We start from the raw sequence: 14,134 nt of genomic DNA, 5'->3' as shown, positions 1-14,134 counted from the left end.
AATAAAAGAAAAACAGTCATAGAGTCGCAATCTTTAACTATTTGAATCTATTAATGAATATCTGCATCACATAATGTTTTAGTTTTTTGCGTTGTAAAAGAATTTCATTTTTTTATAATTATTTATAGTTTTTGTAAGAGTTTAATAAAACGTTTTGATACCGTTAATGTAGTCTAATATGCTATCTTATGTTATGAAACTATACTTGAAGTTTTGAACTGAATGTTAAAGCAACAAAAGAACATAATGCTGCTTTTTCCCGCTAAACGCAAAACAGGAAAATAAAAAAATCTGTAAAACTTAATTAAGATAACAAAATAAACTTTGTTAGAATTGCATCTAATGCTAAGCTAAATGTTTCTGAAAAGGAAAAAAAAAGTTTCTCAGGAGGAAATCAAATTAAAAAATAAACAATAACAGATTCAAAATTATCAAACTATTTTATCCAGTTTTGTTATTTAAACAAGAAGTCAACATTATCTAAATAACGTGCATTCGCAGAACATTTCCATGTTAGTTGGATTATCATTTACGAAAATCCGTTTACATGTTGACATAATATGTAAAGCGTTTACCCGCAATGTTTTTATTTTTTCTGTCAAATCAACTGATTTTGTTGGTTTTAAAACCGCTTCACAGGGACCTTATAATAACCTCGATTCAGATTCGTCAGAGTCTGATAAAGCTTTTTTTTCTCATTTTAAGTATTAAATTGTGCCCTATATGCATATCTCTGTTTTCACTTCATTTGTAACAAATACTTTAAAAACTTATAAGTACAAAAGAAGATTAGATGTTCTAAATGTCTATTGGTAATTAAAATGCTAAAAGAATTTGAGCGTTTTCATTAATATTTTATAAATCAAAACTACATGCATGCTTCTTTTTTTACATTTTTTATTAAAAATATTTTCAAATAAATTACAAATACATGTTAAAATTGAAACAAATACTATGAAATATACCGGGAAAAATACTCCTTGTCATTGTTATATTTATATACATCATTTCAGTATACAAAACAACTTGTGCTTGAATAAGACTTAAACACATATGTAAACCGGATATAGCTTTATAATGTTCTGGGTGTTATTTTTATTTGAATCAGTAAGGGTACATTAAAAAAATCAGTGTAATATACAGGGTATTCCGAAATGACTGCTCCTCATATACAAGGTTATTCATAATTCCCTCCGGGGTTTCGAAGCGTTATAGTAAAAAAACGAAGACGAATATGGCAAAAAAGAACATATGAAATTATTCCGAAAGTATTCAAGTTTTAATTTAAGAAGTTGCCGGTAGATGGCAGTAACATGTACCACTAAAGTCAGTTGTAGTAAAGAAAAATGGCGTTTACAGGCCGAGGGAATTATGAATAACCCTGTATATTATAAGAATCTACGTCAAAATTAAAGTAAAAATATATGGTTATTTGCGGCTTGAAATTTATATTTTGACGAGGAAAAAGCAAAAACACAATCAAATTTCGTTGAATCGCTGATGAGGAAGGCAGAATAAGACTTACAAGCAGAAATTAAAAGAGGGAACCAGTCTGATGCCTGATGAAACTTAGAGGTGTTCCGAATAATTGAATTTTAGATCTCTGTTTCATTAGTCAGTCAAACAGATTTTGAGGTTTTAATTCCTTTCTTTCTAAGTAGCGATTCGTATGATTTTGTTTATCCTCACTTTAAAAATAGTTTATGACTAAGTATTAATTTGTCTCCATTTTTGACTAAAGATTCTAAAAATGTACATTAAGATTAATGATTACAGAACACCTTGTACAAACATAATAGTCCTTTTGAACTATTTAAATTTGTATTGGGTACTAAACTCAATCATTTTTGAAAATGCTTTCATCTACGTAATTTTCTTGACTCAACGCAATCAATCTTCTTATAAAACATAAAATATCAAATTGTTTTCATAATAAAAAATGAAATGAAAATGGAGAGCTATAAGCGTGAAAGAGAGGATGCAAACAATTGCAGATTTAAATGATTTGATGTGCGTAGAATGTATTTGTCCAAGTGTTAAGATTGCGACACATTTCAGTTCTTCTTCTGGAATTAATGATGTTTTTAAATTTTTCCTAAACTTTCTTCAGAGTACTTTTGTCCATTTCTCCAGGACAAATTTTAATTTGAAGAACTTGAACTCTAGGAGTTTTTCCGTTTCATTCAATTTTCGCTCTAGGTGGTCTCACTGGAAAAGAAAATAATATATGAACACAAATTGGTCAAATGCACTTCAAAATTAATAGCTTATTGTTAAAAAACAAAAAGCAATGTCCAGTTAATATCAGAAACTTTTAATAGGAGAAATCGGAACTTTAATGCAACGATACATCGATTAAAATTATCGATATTTAACTACTTATCGTTATCATTGCATTAGCCTAAATTGCAGTAACGGCAATGTAAAGCTTATTATTTTATGAGCCTTGAAAAATTTATTGCAAAGTGCATTTTCTATAAGAGAAACAATAAAGATATCAGTATTTGATTTTTTGAAATCTTTTTAATGCGCATAATAATTATCTATATTCAGAAGCTCATCAAAGTCCTGATAAAAACTTAACTATTTTAATTTATTTTATAACCGTCGTTGAACAGTCGACCAATTTTTGGGTTTACGACTACTAATGTTCAACTACGTAGCCTTGTAATTTTGAACCAATCCAGATGACAAGGGAACTCCTGGATCAAGTGTTGAGAGAAATTCGCCTTCGTGGAGGACTTTTTGATGGAACTAACCAGCATTTGCGTTACATTGAGAAGAAGACCACGAGAACCTGTCGTCAAGCTAACCCCACGGTTAGCTTGACGACAGGGGGACTCTAACCCATGATCCGTCTACCACTGAGGATATTTCAAGTCCCTGTGGTCCGGGCAAGCCGGATGCAGAATTCGTATCGACCAACCATCGCCGGGATTTGAACCCGGTTCTCCTCATTGGAAAGCGAACGCTCAATCCCCTGAGCCATCATGGCTCAAAACTCAAAACTAAACTTTCAGAAAGTTTTCAAGTGAACATTCATCGAAAACTCATTGTTTCTAACAGAGAATCGACGCCAGGGATTTTAATACTCAGAATATTAAATGGGAAAGTTAAAGAAATGAATTTTCTAATATCGTTTTAGAATCTATACTATCGATTATCCAATTTCAGAAGCTGGCAAGCTTATATTTTCAACATTGCCATCTCTAAATTAGAAATGTACGTACAATGAATTTTGTAACAAAATCGTTGAATATATCGTAGCAAAGAGTGTATGCAAATTACTAAATATTCGAAGATTTCTAAGAGTATTAACATATAAAAATGAAAAATCAAAAGCAATTTTAAAAATATTAAATATTTTTGCGCCATTTAAAGTTCTACTATTTGAAAGCGATACTGTAATAATTAAAAAGCTAATCTTTAATTAATCTGACGCATCACATTTAAATAATAAGATATACCTCCTTTTTAAGAAACGTGGATGAGAAGTTTTTACGCTCGTTTTAATGATAACAATTTTGTTAAATAGTCGAATTTTAAAAACGGAATCCGCTACAATGTGGTATATTTGACGAACTTACCAACGTAATGAAACATTTTATGATTATTTTATGACACTTCATGGATCACGATGCACAGTGGGCCAGCATTCAAGGTTTCGTGGCCAAAATTAGTATTTCGATAAAATTTGTTTCAAAATTTAGGGATTTTTGTGTGCAGGTAAATTGAATTCAGAGTTGAAATTTTGAAATACACTAAAAATACCCAAAAAAAAGCAAAATGGCGGCTGAAATATGGCGGGCAAAAATAAGAAAATAATATAGTACGTTTAAATAATTAAATATAGCAATGAAAATATAATAATTTTCGTAATTTTATATTAAAAATGAAAAGCAAATTATATTTCTGAAGCATTATTACAAAATAACGAGGGATAATTACAAAATAACGCGAAAATATGAAGAAGAAAAAACATTACTTTTGTTTTTCGGTATATTTAGTCCACCTTCGCAATACGAGCAAAATGGGGCAGGTTTTTTCGAAAGAAGAAACATCAAAGAAGACAACAAAAATAAGTTTAACTAATTACCTCGTGGAACTTTTTGGAACTAATTTTCGAAAGTCATTCAAACATTGTAAAATGTCAAATGATAAGATATAAACTATAAGTTTGTCAAGAGTATTAACTAATCCAACAAATTGAAAAAATGTACTATAATTTCAGGCTAATTACTCTGATAAAAATGTAACAGTAAAGTGAAATTTCAATATATATTTCTGAAATAAAAATTTAAAAGTTACATTTAAAAAAAATTTTTAATATATTTTTTATTACATTGTACCTACTCTCGTCGATCCAAAAAGTAAATTATAATGTTTGGAATGATTATGAATACCTAATTTAGGCTATATTAAAACTGCCTACACATATTTTAGTTGAAAATTTACTTTTTGACTTTTGGCCAAAGATCATAGTCCTCTGGCCCACAGTGCGATGCAGGCCTGCTTATTTAGAGTCAGAGTTCCGATAAGGAACATGTTTTAACGAAATTAGTAAACTAAAAGATTTTCGTAAGTGCATTATATTTTTCCTAAAAAGTACTGTAATAATATCTTAGTTATTTACACAGATTTTTAAAAAAAAATTGATTTAGGAAATCTGTGTCTTTTTAAAACACTGTTAGAATATCTGAAAAAAATAAGTTGTATCTAAAATAATTATTTCTTTACTAATTCCTGTGAAATAAAGTTAACTGTACCTTAAACAGTTTTAACTAACCATCTATAAAAAGCTCTTAATGCAAAAACATTTTTATTACTTACATGCACATGTTGTAACATTTGAAATGCGTGCAGCGGAAAATTTTATATCATCCAGTACCCAACCTGATTTTTGGACAGTACTAACAAAGGCAACCTAAAAAAATAGAAATCATGAGGTTAAAATAAATTAAAAAACATTAAACATGACCAATAAAGTGAGAATGTGCAAGATGCTCCGAGAAGGAGCTAAACTGTTGAATGTTATCATTTTACTTACCGTGAAGTTTGCCGGTATCGTCATGTTCACCTGTCCAAAATTGTAATGTGTTTGTAGAGTAGTGTCCCTAGATAATTTCCATACTTCCTGGTGAGAATTGTTAAAGAGAGCCTTTATCATCAGAGAAGCACCCTCCTCAGTTTCAAGGGCAAGGTACCAAAAGCTGAGACAGTAAGTAATGTTAGGGTTCCCATAAAGTGTAGGACTTTGCAATGTACTGCTTATTGGAGATGGAGCCGAAAAGATGTCCATGTAGACGAATCCATCTGGAAAATAAAAATACGTGATCTAGAGGATTTTAAACAAAAACTGATATATTTATAAATAGACAGGGAAACAATTGTCAAATTATTCATTATTGAGAGGAAATTTTATCAATTAGGACACTGCTTAGGGTAACAATTGTCAAACAATAGACGGATCATAGGTTAGAATCGCGTGCAATCTGGCTAACCATGGGAGGTGTTTTAGATTTTCCTCTACATGTAACACAAATGCAGGTTAGTTCCATCTAAAAAGTCCTCCACGAAGGCAAGTTTGTCCCACTGCTTGTTACATTAGTTCCTTGTCTTTTGGGCTGAGTACAAAATTATTAAGTTACATTGATATTTGTAAACTCAAAATTGGATTGACTGTTGAACGGCGGTAATAATGGATTGACTGTTCAGGATAGTTCAAGATTTTTTTAGTTGGTTGTTATCACTGGCAAAAAATTTACAGATGCGCTTACTTAAATTGTTGACTACAACTCACTGTGAAACAATACGTGAACGAAACATTATAGAAATCTGACATTTTTTTTGTAATATAATATGAAATAATCATACTTTTTTCTTTTTAAAATCAAATTTTTTTTAATTTCAGTGATATTTGCCTGTCGGCATAAACGGACAATTTTTAACAATTTTGTAACAAAAGAATATTGAAGTGCACAGCACGTCTTTCTAGAGCAAGGTGGTTGAACAATGAATTTTTCTAAAGAGTGATTCCCCTAAACACCATACAATGTTTCCTTTTATCCTGAATAAACTTTAAGCATATAATCTTAAGCATTAATCTAATGAAAATATAATAATATTGCTTTACCACCAAGAACTTGGTATGTGTGATCTTTGACTGTAGCGGGCTTAGTGTTGCCAGCTGGCAAGCGCCATTTTGGCCCAGTTGCAGATGAATTCACTACTTGCCAACCACATAATTCTCGATCAAATGCACAGTCACCTGAAAATAGTGAGAAAACAAATTAAAAGATTTGAAGCATAAGCCACTTTTCTGACAAATTTAAGCCATTTATAATTTTTTTTTTAAACAGCCTTTAAAACAAGCCTTTAAAATTTTTGAAAAAATTGCTTGAGAAAAAAAATGCTGAATTTAAAATCTGCTATAGTCAAAAATATATTTTTATTTAAATTTATAAATATTTATGTTTATTATTATCGTTTTAAGCCACTTCTTTAAATAATTTAAATTGAAAAAAATATTTGAAACTAAAATTAAATAAATATGCATACGCAATACAGAAATAAAATACTTACCTAAATGAACGGAAGCTTTTGCGGGTTTAACTGGAAAAAAAAACTAAACTTAGTATTTGAAATAAGTCAGTAGCATGAATTAATTAACATACTTCATGTGCATATAATGTCTCAATTTGGTAACTGGAACGTTTTAAATTTGTAAAAAATATAATCTAAAATTTTACAACAATATAATCAAGTAAATACAATAGATTGTTTTAGAATGTTACAGTTACATAGGAAAATATTTAACAATTGTCACCAATACAATTTCTTATGCCTGTTAAATGATAACGCATAAATATTTAGAAAAGAAGTTTTTAGGAATTTGATGTAGATAGCGTAAGATTTCATCCTGGAAAACGAGGTTCGGAACTTGGCTAAAGTGAGAAGCAGCGAAATGAATGTGTTACAGAGGCATCTAGCAAAAGTTAACTGTGAAGTTTACTTTACCCGGGAAATAATGTAATTAACAATTTTTACCAAATTAGTTTGCCTTGCTCTTGTTTTCTAATATATTAGTTCGATATCTTATTAGTAGATGGCAGCACAATGCATTTACAACGCCTTTCTAGCTATTAAACAAATGTGCCATTTATGAAACATGTCAAAGAAGTAAATATTTTTAATAGTTATTGCAGAAAAAGAATATTTCTATGTTTAAAGCATTAAAAACGCTTTTCTAAAGTTAAATAATTGTTTTAGGATATTGAAGGCATTTTAAAAAATGCATTTACAACTTTTCTGTGATTATTTGTGCAGAAGAAAAAAAAATTAAACATTTAATTAGTATTCAATTTCATCATTTCAATGTTACTGAGGGAAAGAAAACACTATTTTGCAATTGTGACTTCAAAAACTATTAGACAATAGAGTGCACGAATATTTAAAAATAAGAAATAATAAAAATAATTCTTACCAGTACAATTATGAGGTGTAGTAAAGGTAATGTCATCCACGGCGATAGCTGCTCTAGTGTCCCCTCCTTTAATAGCTTCAATGATTAACTGCAAAGAAAAAATATTAAGAAAACAATGAAGCAAAAGTTTTTACGATCCAATAGTTGCTTTTATTTTAAAATTTCTTCGTTCAATGAACCCAAACTGTGCATTGAAATTGTGCTTAAATTTTCGTTAATAAACACAATCTAAAAGCGAATTTTCTGAAAATTTTACATGTTTTACAAAAATCATATTTTATATTGCAAGAATCAATTTTTCATAACAGATTTCATACTTTTTACAAAATTCGTGAAAGGATTGAACTTAAAATTTGATGATAAATCATATTTTTACATTGTTCAGGAGAGAAAACTCTTAATTAATATGTAGGTAGTAAACGATTTCAATGTATTGTTCTGTTATTTACTAGATATTCTAATTGGAGTTAAAATAGCTCTATGAAAACAATACTGAGGAACAGTTTGAAAGAACATTAAATTGAAATTAATCTAAATAGTTAATTGACATTAAGATCTGTAAGGGAAACCTTTAAATAACTTGGCACTGCGAACACAAAATTTAAGAAAATTCTTAACTGTCATTTTTAAAATGCATGAATAAAGATCAATTTTTGTGCAATTTTTGTGAAATTTATTCTTATATTATTTTTTCCCTAAGAGCTTACACAAGTCAACAGCATTATAAATTACTCAATTAAGTACTTCTAACACAAACGGCCAAAGTTCGAATCACATGGCTGTTCTAAAGGTTCGTGCATTCTCTCACTCTGAGTCAATCATAATGCTATTTCATAATGTTCACAGTGGTAAATGGATTATTTTGGGGTTCCAGACTACCTGTGAAAGGTTTTATCAACTGTCTTCTCTGTTAATCAAATTTGTATGTTAGTTTTACCTAAAAAATATTAGTTTTATTAATTAGGATCTTTTTCGTCTGAAGATCAAGGATCTGATTCTGAGAGTAAACAAATTTCAAGACGAGCAAAAATCGTTTTCGCTCTGAGTGGTCCGATTTCACTTTGTAATAATTCTTGGGGAGAACGGAATTTCCAAGTTATTTATTTGCCACAACTTAGTTCAACAACTGCAACAATTGCAACAGATGTCAGTTTTGTGCAAATGGACATAAATCTTGTTTAACCTTGATCTTAACACATCATCTTGAATCTCTTGCCGACTGGCCAGTGTAGAGGCCAGGGAACGGGCCTTGCATCAAAAAGATTCTGGATTCGAATTCCGGGCAAGGCGCGAATATTCCTTGATTCTCTGCATTATCTGTCCTTACCATGGTAGCAACGTTGGCCCACCTAATATGATGCTCCTGAAAAAGTGGCCAAACAAGTCTGCCCTGCAGGTGCCTGTATGATGACAGGTCATTCCCCAGGCGGGCATTGGAAAAAAATTCTTAATACATCATTGATGCTGTTCGGAAGGAAGAAAATTTAATTGCAAGGATTAGAACAATCTAATGATGAACAATTTTTTCCTACTAGTCCTGAGAACGTCTTTGATGAAGAACATACCGATTTCCATGCAAACAATAAGATATGTCTGTATGTTGCACAGTAATTTAATAGAAATTGAAGTATTTACCCAAAAACAACACCACAGTTTAGTGTAAAAATATCACCATTAAAAAATTTTCTTATCATTTTAGTGTGCGCAGAGTCCTTCAATTCGTCACACAATTTGGATTAAAACACTGACTATTTATGATTGTTAGTCACTCACCCTTTCGGTAACATTCAGATAGGGAGGAAGTGGCAATTGTGACAATACTCGGTGTGATTCTAGATGATTATTGCGCGCAGAGCCCTTCAATTCGTTATACATTTTGGATTAAAAAAACTGACTATTTATGATTGTTAGTGACTCACCCTTTCGGTAACATTCAGATGAGCTGGTAGTGGCATTTGTGAAAATACCCAGTGTGATGCTTGATGATTATCTAATCTCCACAAGTTGACTGTCGTATTATCATGTTTTTTGAGCTTCACTACAAGTCCTCCAATGGGCACACCGGCTGTACTCGAATACATATAAGTCCAGAAACTGAAACAGTAGGTGAAGTTCGAGTGAGGAATTTCAGGACTGATTAGTTGACCCTTGTCCAGTGGTGCGTGCTGATAACTGGCAGTATTGAACATCATGTAAGAATCTGAAAATTACTTTGTTATAAATAGTAGCATTTGATATCGAAAGATATTTCAAAAATAGAACATTGCTTGGCGTTTGATATCGAAAGATAATTCAAAACTAGAACATGGCTTGGCATTTGATATCGAAAGATATTTCAAAAATAAAACATGGCTTGGCATTTGATATCGAAAGATATTTCAAAAATAGAACATGGCTTGGATGTTTGGGGAATGTTGAACTATATATAGTCCTTTTAAACTAGCTGTAACCTTAATATGGTGCTAAGGGGAACAGTACTCAGTTGAACCCTTCTTTACCATATTCTTAAAAGGGATAACATGATAATATGTTTCAACATAAGCAAAAAGATGGTTCAATTTTAATATTCTAACCGTGGTAACCCAAGGGTTAGAGAATCGGACTTTGGTCCGGATTGGTTGGGGTTCGATCCCCGACTCCGATCCTAAGACCCACCGAGCACATGCGATATGCGTGCTCGTAAAATCTGTGGACTCGAAAATCCTGTGGTTAGTCGCTGAGCAGTACCATGAGTACAGGGATTCCACACGCGGGGGGAAAATTTCCTTCCCCTTTAGATCTACGTCTAAATCGAGGAAGTGGTCTCACAAATGAGATCTTCGCTGCTGAGGATCAAAGCTGAAGATTACGATGGCTTGTCTTCGGATAATCCTCAAGGAGTTCTCCTAGACCGCCGCCAATAGCACATTATACACTTCCAGTGTCACGTAAATAAATTACCTACCTTCCTAAGGTTTTGCATCATCCAAAATTTGCATCACATTTTGGCTCAAGTTACTGATATTTTGGTTCAAAATAACGATTTTTCTGTGATAATGATGAATTTATAAGATTGATTTCCATACAGAAAGGGGTCATAAATAATAATTAAAGAAGAATAGAGAAATATACAGGTGCTAGCTGAAAAAATGAAAGGGTTTTAATGCCGATAACAGGTCTTTTAAATAGAAACCATTTACTGTGTTCTCCCGTTTTCCTGATCAAAAACTTCATTCCCTTCAAAAGTATATACTAAATAGGAGATAATAGTCAATCTGTCTCAAGCACCCCAAAAACAGGTGCCCAATCTCAAGACTTGATAGACGTGAATGAGATGAAACAAAAGTGATTTAAAATAAAACACATAAAGTCTCCAACGAAAAATAGAAAAGTATAGATGAGAAATAAAACCAGAAAAACCGCAGTCGCTGAGAGAGAAAAATATGAATAACAGAACAGGAAAAACCGCAGTGGCTCAGAGGAACAAATCAGGGTAAAATGCAGTTTCAAGCGTTATGGAGAGAGGTGATGAGGAACTTGTAAACGGCAACAGTAGCGCTTGAGACTTCTCAACTCTTATTTTTCTTTTATGTATTTTTGAAGAGAAAGACGTTTTCAATCTAGTAGTATTTAACTCCTTCAGTTTCTCGGGATTATTTATTTAATGTTCTCCCCTTATTTTTAAGTTAATATGCCTTTTCAAAAGACAAAACAGTGTACAATAAGGAATTTGGAAAATCATTGCGATCAGGAATATTTATTTGTATTTAAAATACTTTTTATATTTTATAACCGTCGTTGAACACCCGATTCAAGTTTGGGTTTACGATTGACAATCTTTAACTCCGTTCCCTTGTAATTTTAAACCCAACCCAGAAGACAAGGGAACTCATGAATAAAGTATTGGAAGAAATTTGCCTTCGTCGAGAACTTTTAGATGAAACCTCCCACGGTAAGCTTGATGGCAAGGGGGACTCTAACCCATGATTTGTCTACGACTGGGAATATTTTACGTCAGCACTGTGCATGGTGCGAACCCGGTGCGGAATTCGTAACAACCAGCCATCTCTCGGATCCGAACGCAATTGATCTCATTGAGAGGCGAACGCTCTATCCCCTGACCCACCATGGTTCGTATTTAAAATTCGACATAATTGTAGATATAGCTAGTTGCAGAAGAGAAATTTGTTTAGCAATAATTCAAAAATATTTCGCCGATTGATAAAGCACAAAGATATATTTTTTGAAACTATTAAATGCTTTTATTGATATTTGAATTTCATTAGAATTAGATGAATGTTTTAAAAACACTGCCGGAGTTTTGTTTGTACCTAGAACTACTATATTTAAAACGAAAGTAACCTTGTCTAGTGACTCCAGCCATTGATGTATGGCCATCAGGACTGAGAACTGTCCCATCTCCAGTAACTCGTCCCCACATTGGGGGACTCTCTGGTCTCGTTTTTGTGTCCATCTCCCTCCAACCACAGGAATCGACTATGAATGCACAATCACCTAAATAATATGATTAAAAATATTATATATTTCCGCAATTTAAATTAAAAGGATTAAAAATTGCATTTAAATATCTTCCAGTTAAGTAACCTTGTCTATGTCTTAGAAACATATAAAAGATATATTAAATAAACTGTTTAATAAATAAAACAGGTAGTTGGTTTCTAGTTAAGTAAATATCTCTATACATGTCTTGTTAACGTATAAAAAATAAATTTAACTGTTTAATAAGTAAAATAAGTAGTAAGTTTCCAGTTAACTAAACATACTGTCTTGGTAACGTATAAAAGGCAAATAAAATAATTTGAAATTATTAGATTAATCAAACTAGAACTTGATAATTTCCATGCCATATTTTGTAAGTGGTAAATTTTATCAATAATTTTTTTGCATAAAATTTTTATCCAAATAAGGATCTATTTTTTGTAATAATGTATTATTGCATTTTCAAGGGATTCTTCATGCAAGTTTCAAAATTATTAAAAAATTAAAATAATGAGTTATTTCATCCAGCAGTTCCCAAAAGGTGCTCCGCAGAACTCTAGGGTTCCAAAAGTTAAGTTTATTTTTTTTCAACCAGCTATAGTTATATTTGTATCCAATCAATAAATTATTATTTAACACACTTCAATAATTCCAATAATTATTTAACATTTCGGTTGTTTATATGAGTTTAATTTGCTTAAATTGAACATAAAAATGTTTAAAAAAAAATTTAAAAATATTTCTTTCTATAATATTTATATATTATATTTTTTAAAAGTTACTATAATATTTTTCTTTCTACAACAGTATATTGAATAAATTATGAAAAGAATGAACACTTATAAAAATTAAAGAAGTACATCTTGCCGAACTTTTCAATTCAAATAAAAAAAAAAGTAAATTCAAGAATAAAGAAGTGTGTTTTTCTGATTTTCAACGTTTGTAAACTACATTTGCAAACTACGGCCAGCGGGCCAACTGTGGCCCGTCGGAAGATTTTATCCAGCCCGCGGATAGAATTTTAACTTGCCGATCCGTGACAAATATAAGCAATATACATCCATTTTCCTGTCTACTTTGTTTAAAACCATTTTTTGTTCTTTTTTAACAAAGTATTGATGACCTTTTTACTTTCTCTATTTTTGTTCTACAAAACATGAATTGATGGAAATAGGGAGCTTCAATTGGTAAAACGTTGAAAGCAAAAGCTCTTGGTAGAATAGCCGTAGATTGGCGCCATCTGAAGCAGTTGTTTCTAAATATACCAAAGTTAGATTTTACAAATCATTACCAAAAGCTAGTTTCCGAAATTTAATATTTCATGCCCAGAAAATCAGTGCTATGTTTGCTTCATCTTATATATGTGAACAAGTGTCTTCTACTATAAACCTTTGAAAAAATCATTTCGGAAGTAGACTAACAGACAAATATGTAGCCTTGAACATTAAAATTAGTACATCTAACTTGGAACCTCAATGTAAATAACTTTTGAAAATGAAATAGCAATTTCATTCATCTCATTAAATATCTGAATTAAAACTTGCATATCTTTTTTCTATTTCAGAAGTTTTTACTTGGCCCACCAAACTTTTTTTCTTCCTTTTTTTGCCCTCGACCAAAAAGGTTTGCCCATCCCTGATTTAGTATTTTGAAAACCATAATTCAGCTTGTTTTATTCATTTTAAAAATATGTATGCAACAAGAACAAATTCATTATACTAAATATTTCATTCATCAGTTCCTCATACTAATTATTTTTAATTAACTAACAGTCTTTTTTTTTGTTAGTATATTCATAGATGCTAATGAAGAATAGAAGCTCAAACACTTAGGATTCCATAGCCAAACAAACTTGAAAACCGCTGATTTCATCAATATTAATATTATAATTTGAGTTGATTAAATTAACATACCTAAGGTTGGAATTAGCATTAACATAAAAATTACAAACTGAAAGAGAAATTAAATTGAAAAGTTTCAATAATTGAACAAGTCTTACAAAGTTGAACAAATTAAAAAATTGTAAGCTATTCACATAAATAACTGTTACTATTTTAGCAGATACATTAAAAATATTTTTTAAATGGTTTAGTTTAAAAAAGTTGTAAAAAATATTAAGTTTATTTTATTAACAGGAATTTAAATAGCGAACACTTTACACCTATGTGGGAT

General features: G+C 31.0%; 1 protein-coding gene across 3 annotated transcripts in view; it reads right to left on the bottom strand.

Moving 5' to 3' along the window:
* Positions 1 to 880: 880 nt before the first annotated feature.
* LOC107445741 (MAM and LDL-receptor class A domain-containing protein 1) overlaps positions 881 to 14,134 on the bottom strand; it is a 58,586-nt gene continuing 45,332 nt past the window's right edge. For all 3 annotated transcript variants that reach the window (XM_071185384.1, XM_043046934.2, XM_071185383.1), the window contains exons 12-19: positions 11,825 to 11,977; positions 9,403 to 9,683; positions 7,484 to 7,571; positions 6,583 to 6,612; positions 6,134 to 6,268; positions 5,048 to 5,313; positions 4,831 to 4,924; positions 881 to 2,208 (exon numbers count right to left, since the gene is read on the bottom strand). In XM_071185384.1, coding sequence (XP_071041485.1) covers positions 2,180 to 2,208; positions 4,831 to 4,924; positions 5,048 to 5,313; positions 6,134 to 6,268; positions 6,583 to 6,612; positions 7,484 to 7,571; positions 9,403 to 9,683; positions 11,825 to 11,977 — 1,076 coding nt within the window. In that variant the 3' untranslated portion in view covers positions 881 to 2,179. The remainder of the gene's footprint in view (positions 2,209 to 4,830; positions 4,925 to 5,047; positions 5,314 to 6,133; positions 6,269 to 6,582; positions 6,613 to 7,483; positions 7,572 to 9,402; positions 9,684 to 11,824; positions 11,978 to 14,134) is intronic.

This window comes from Parasteatoda tepidariorum, chromosome 9 (genome assembly GCF_043381705.1).
Source record: "Parasteatoda tepidariorum isolate YZ-2023 chromosome 9, CAS_Ptep_4.0, whole genome shotgun sequence".
Classification (NCBI taxonomy): domain Eukaryota; kingdom Metazoa; phylum Arthropoda; class Arachnida; order Araneae; family Theridiidae; genus Parasteatoda; species Parasteatoda tepidariorum.
The sequence above is the reverse complement of the archived record's forward strand: the minus strand, read 5'-3'. Positions and strand labels throughout refer to the sequence as shown.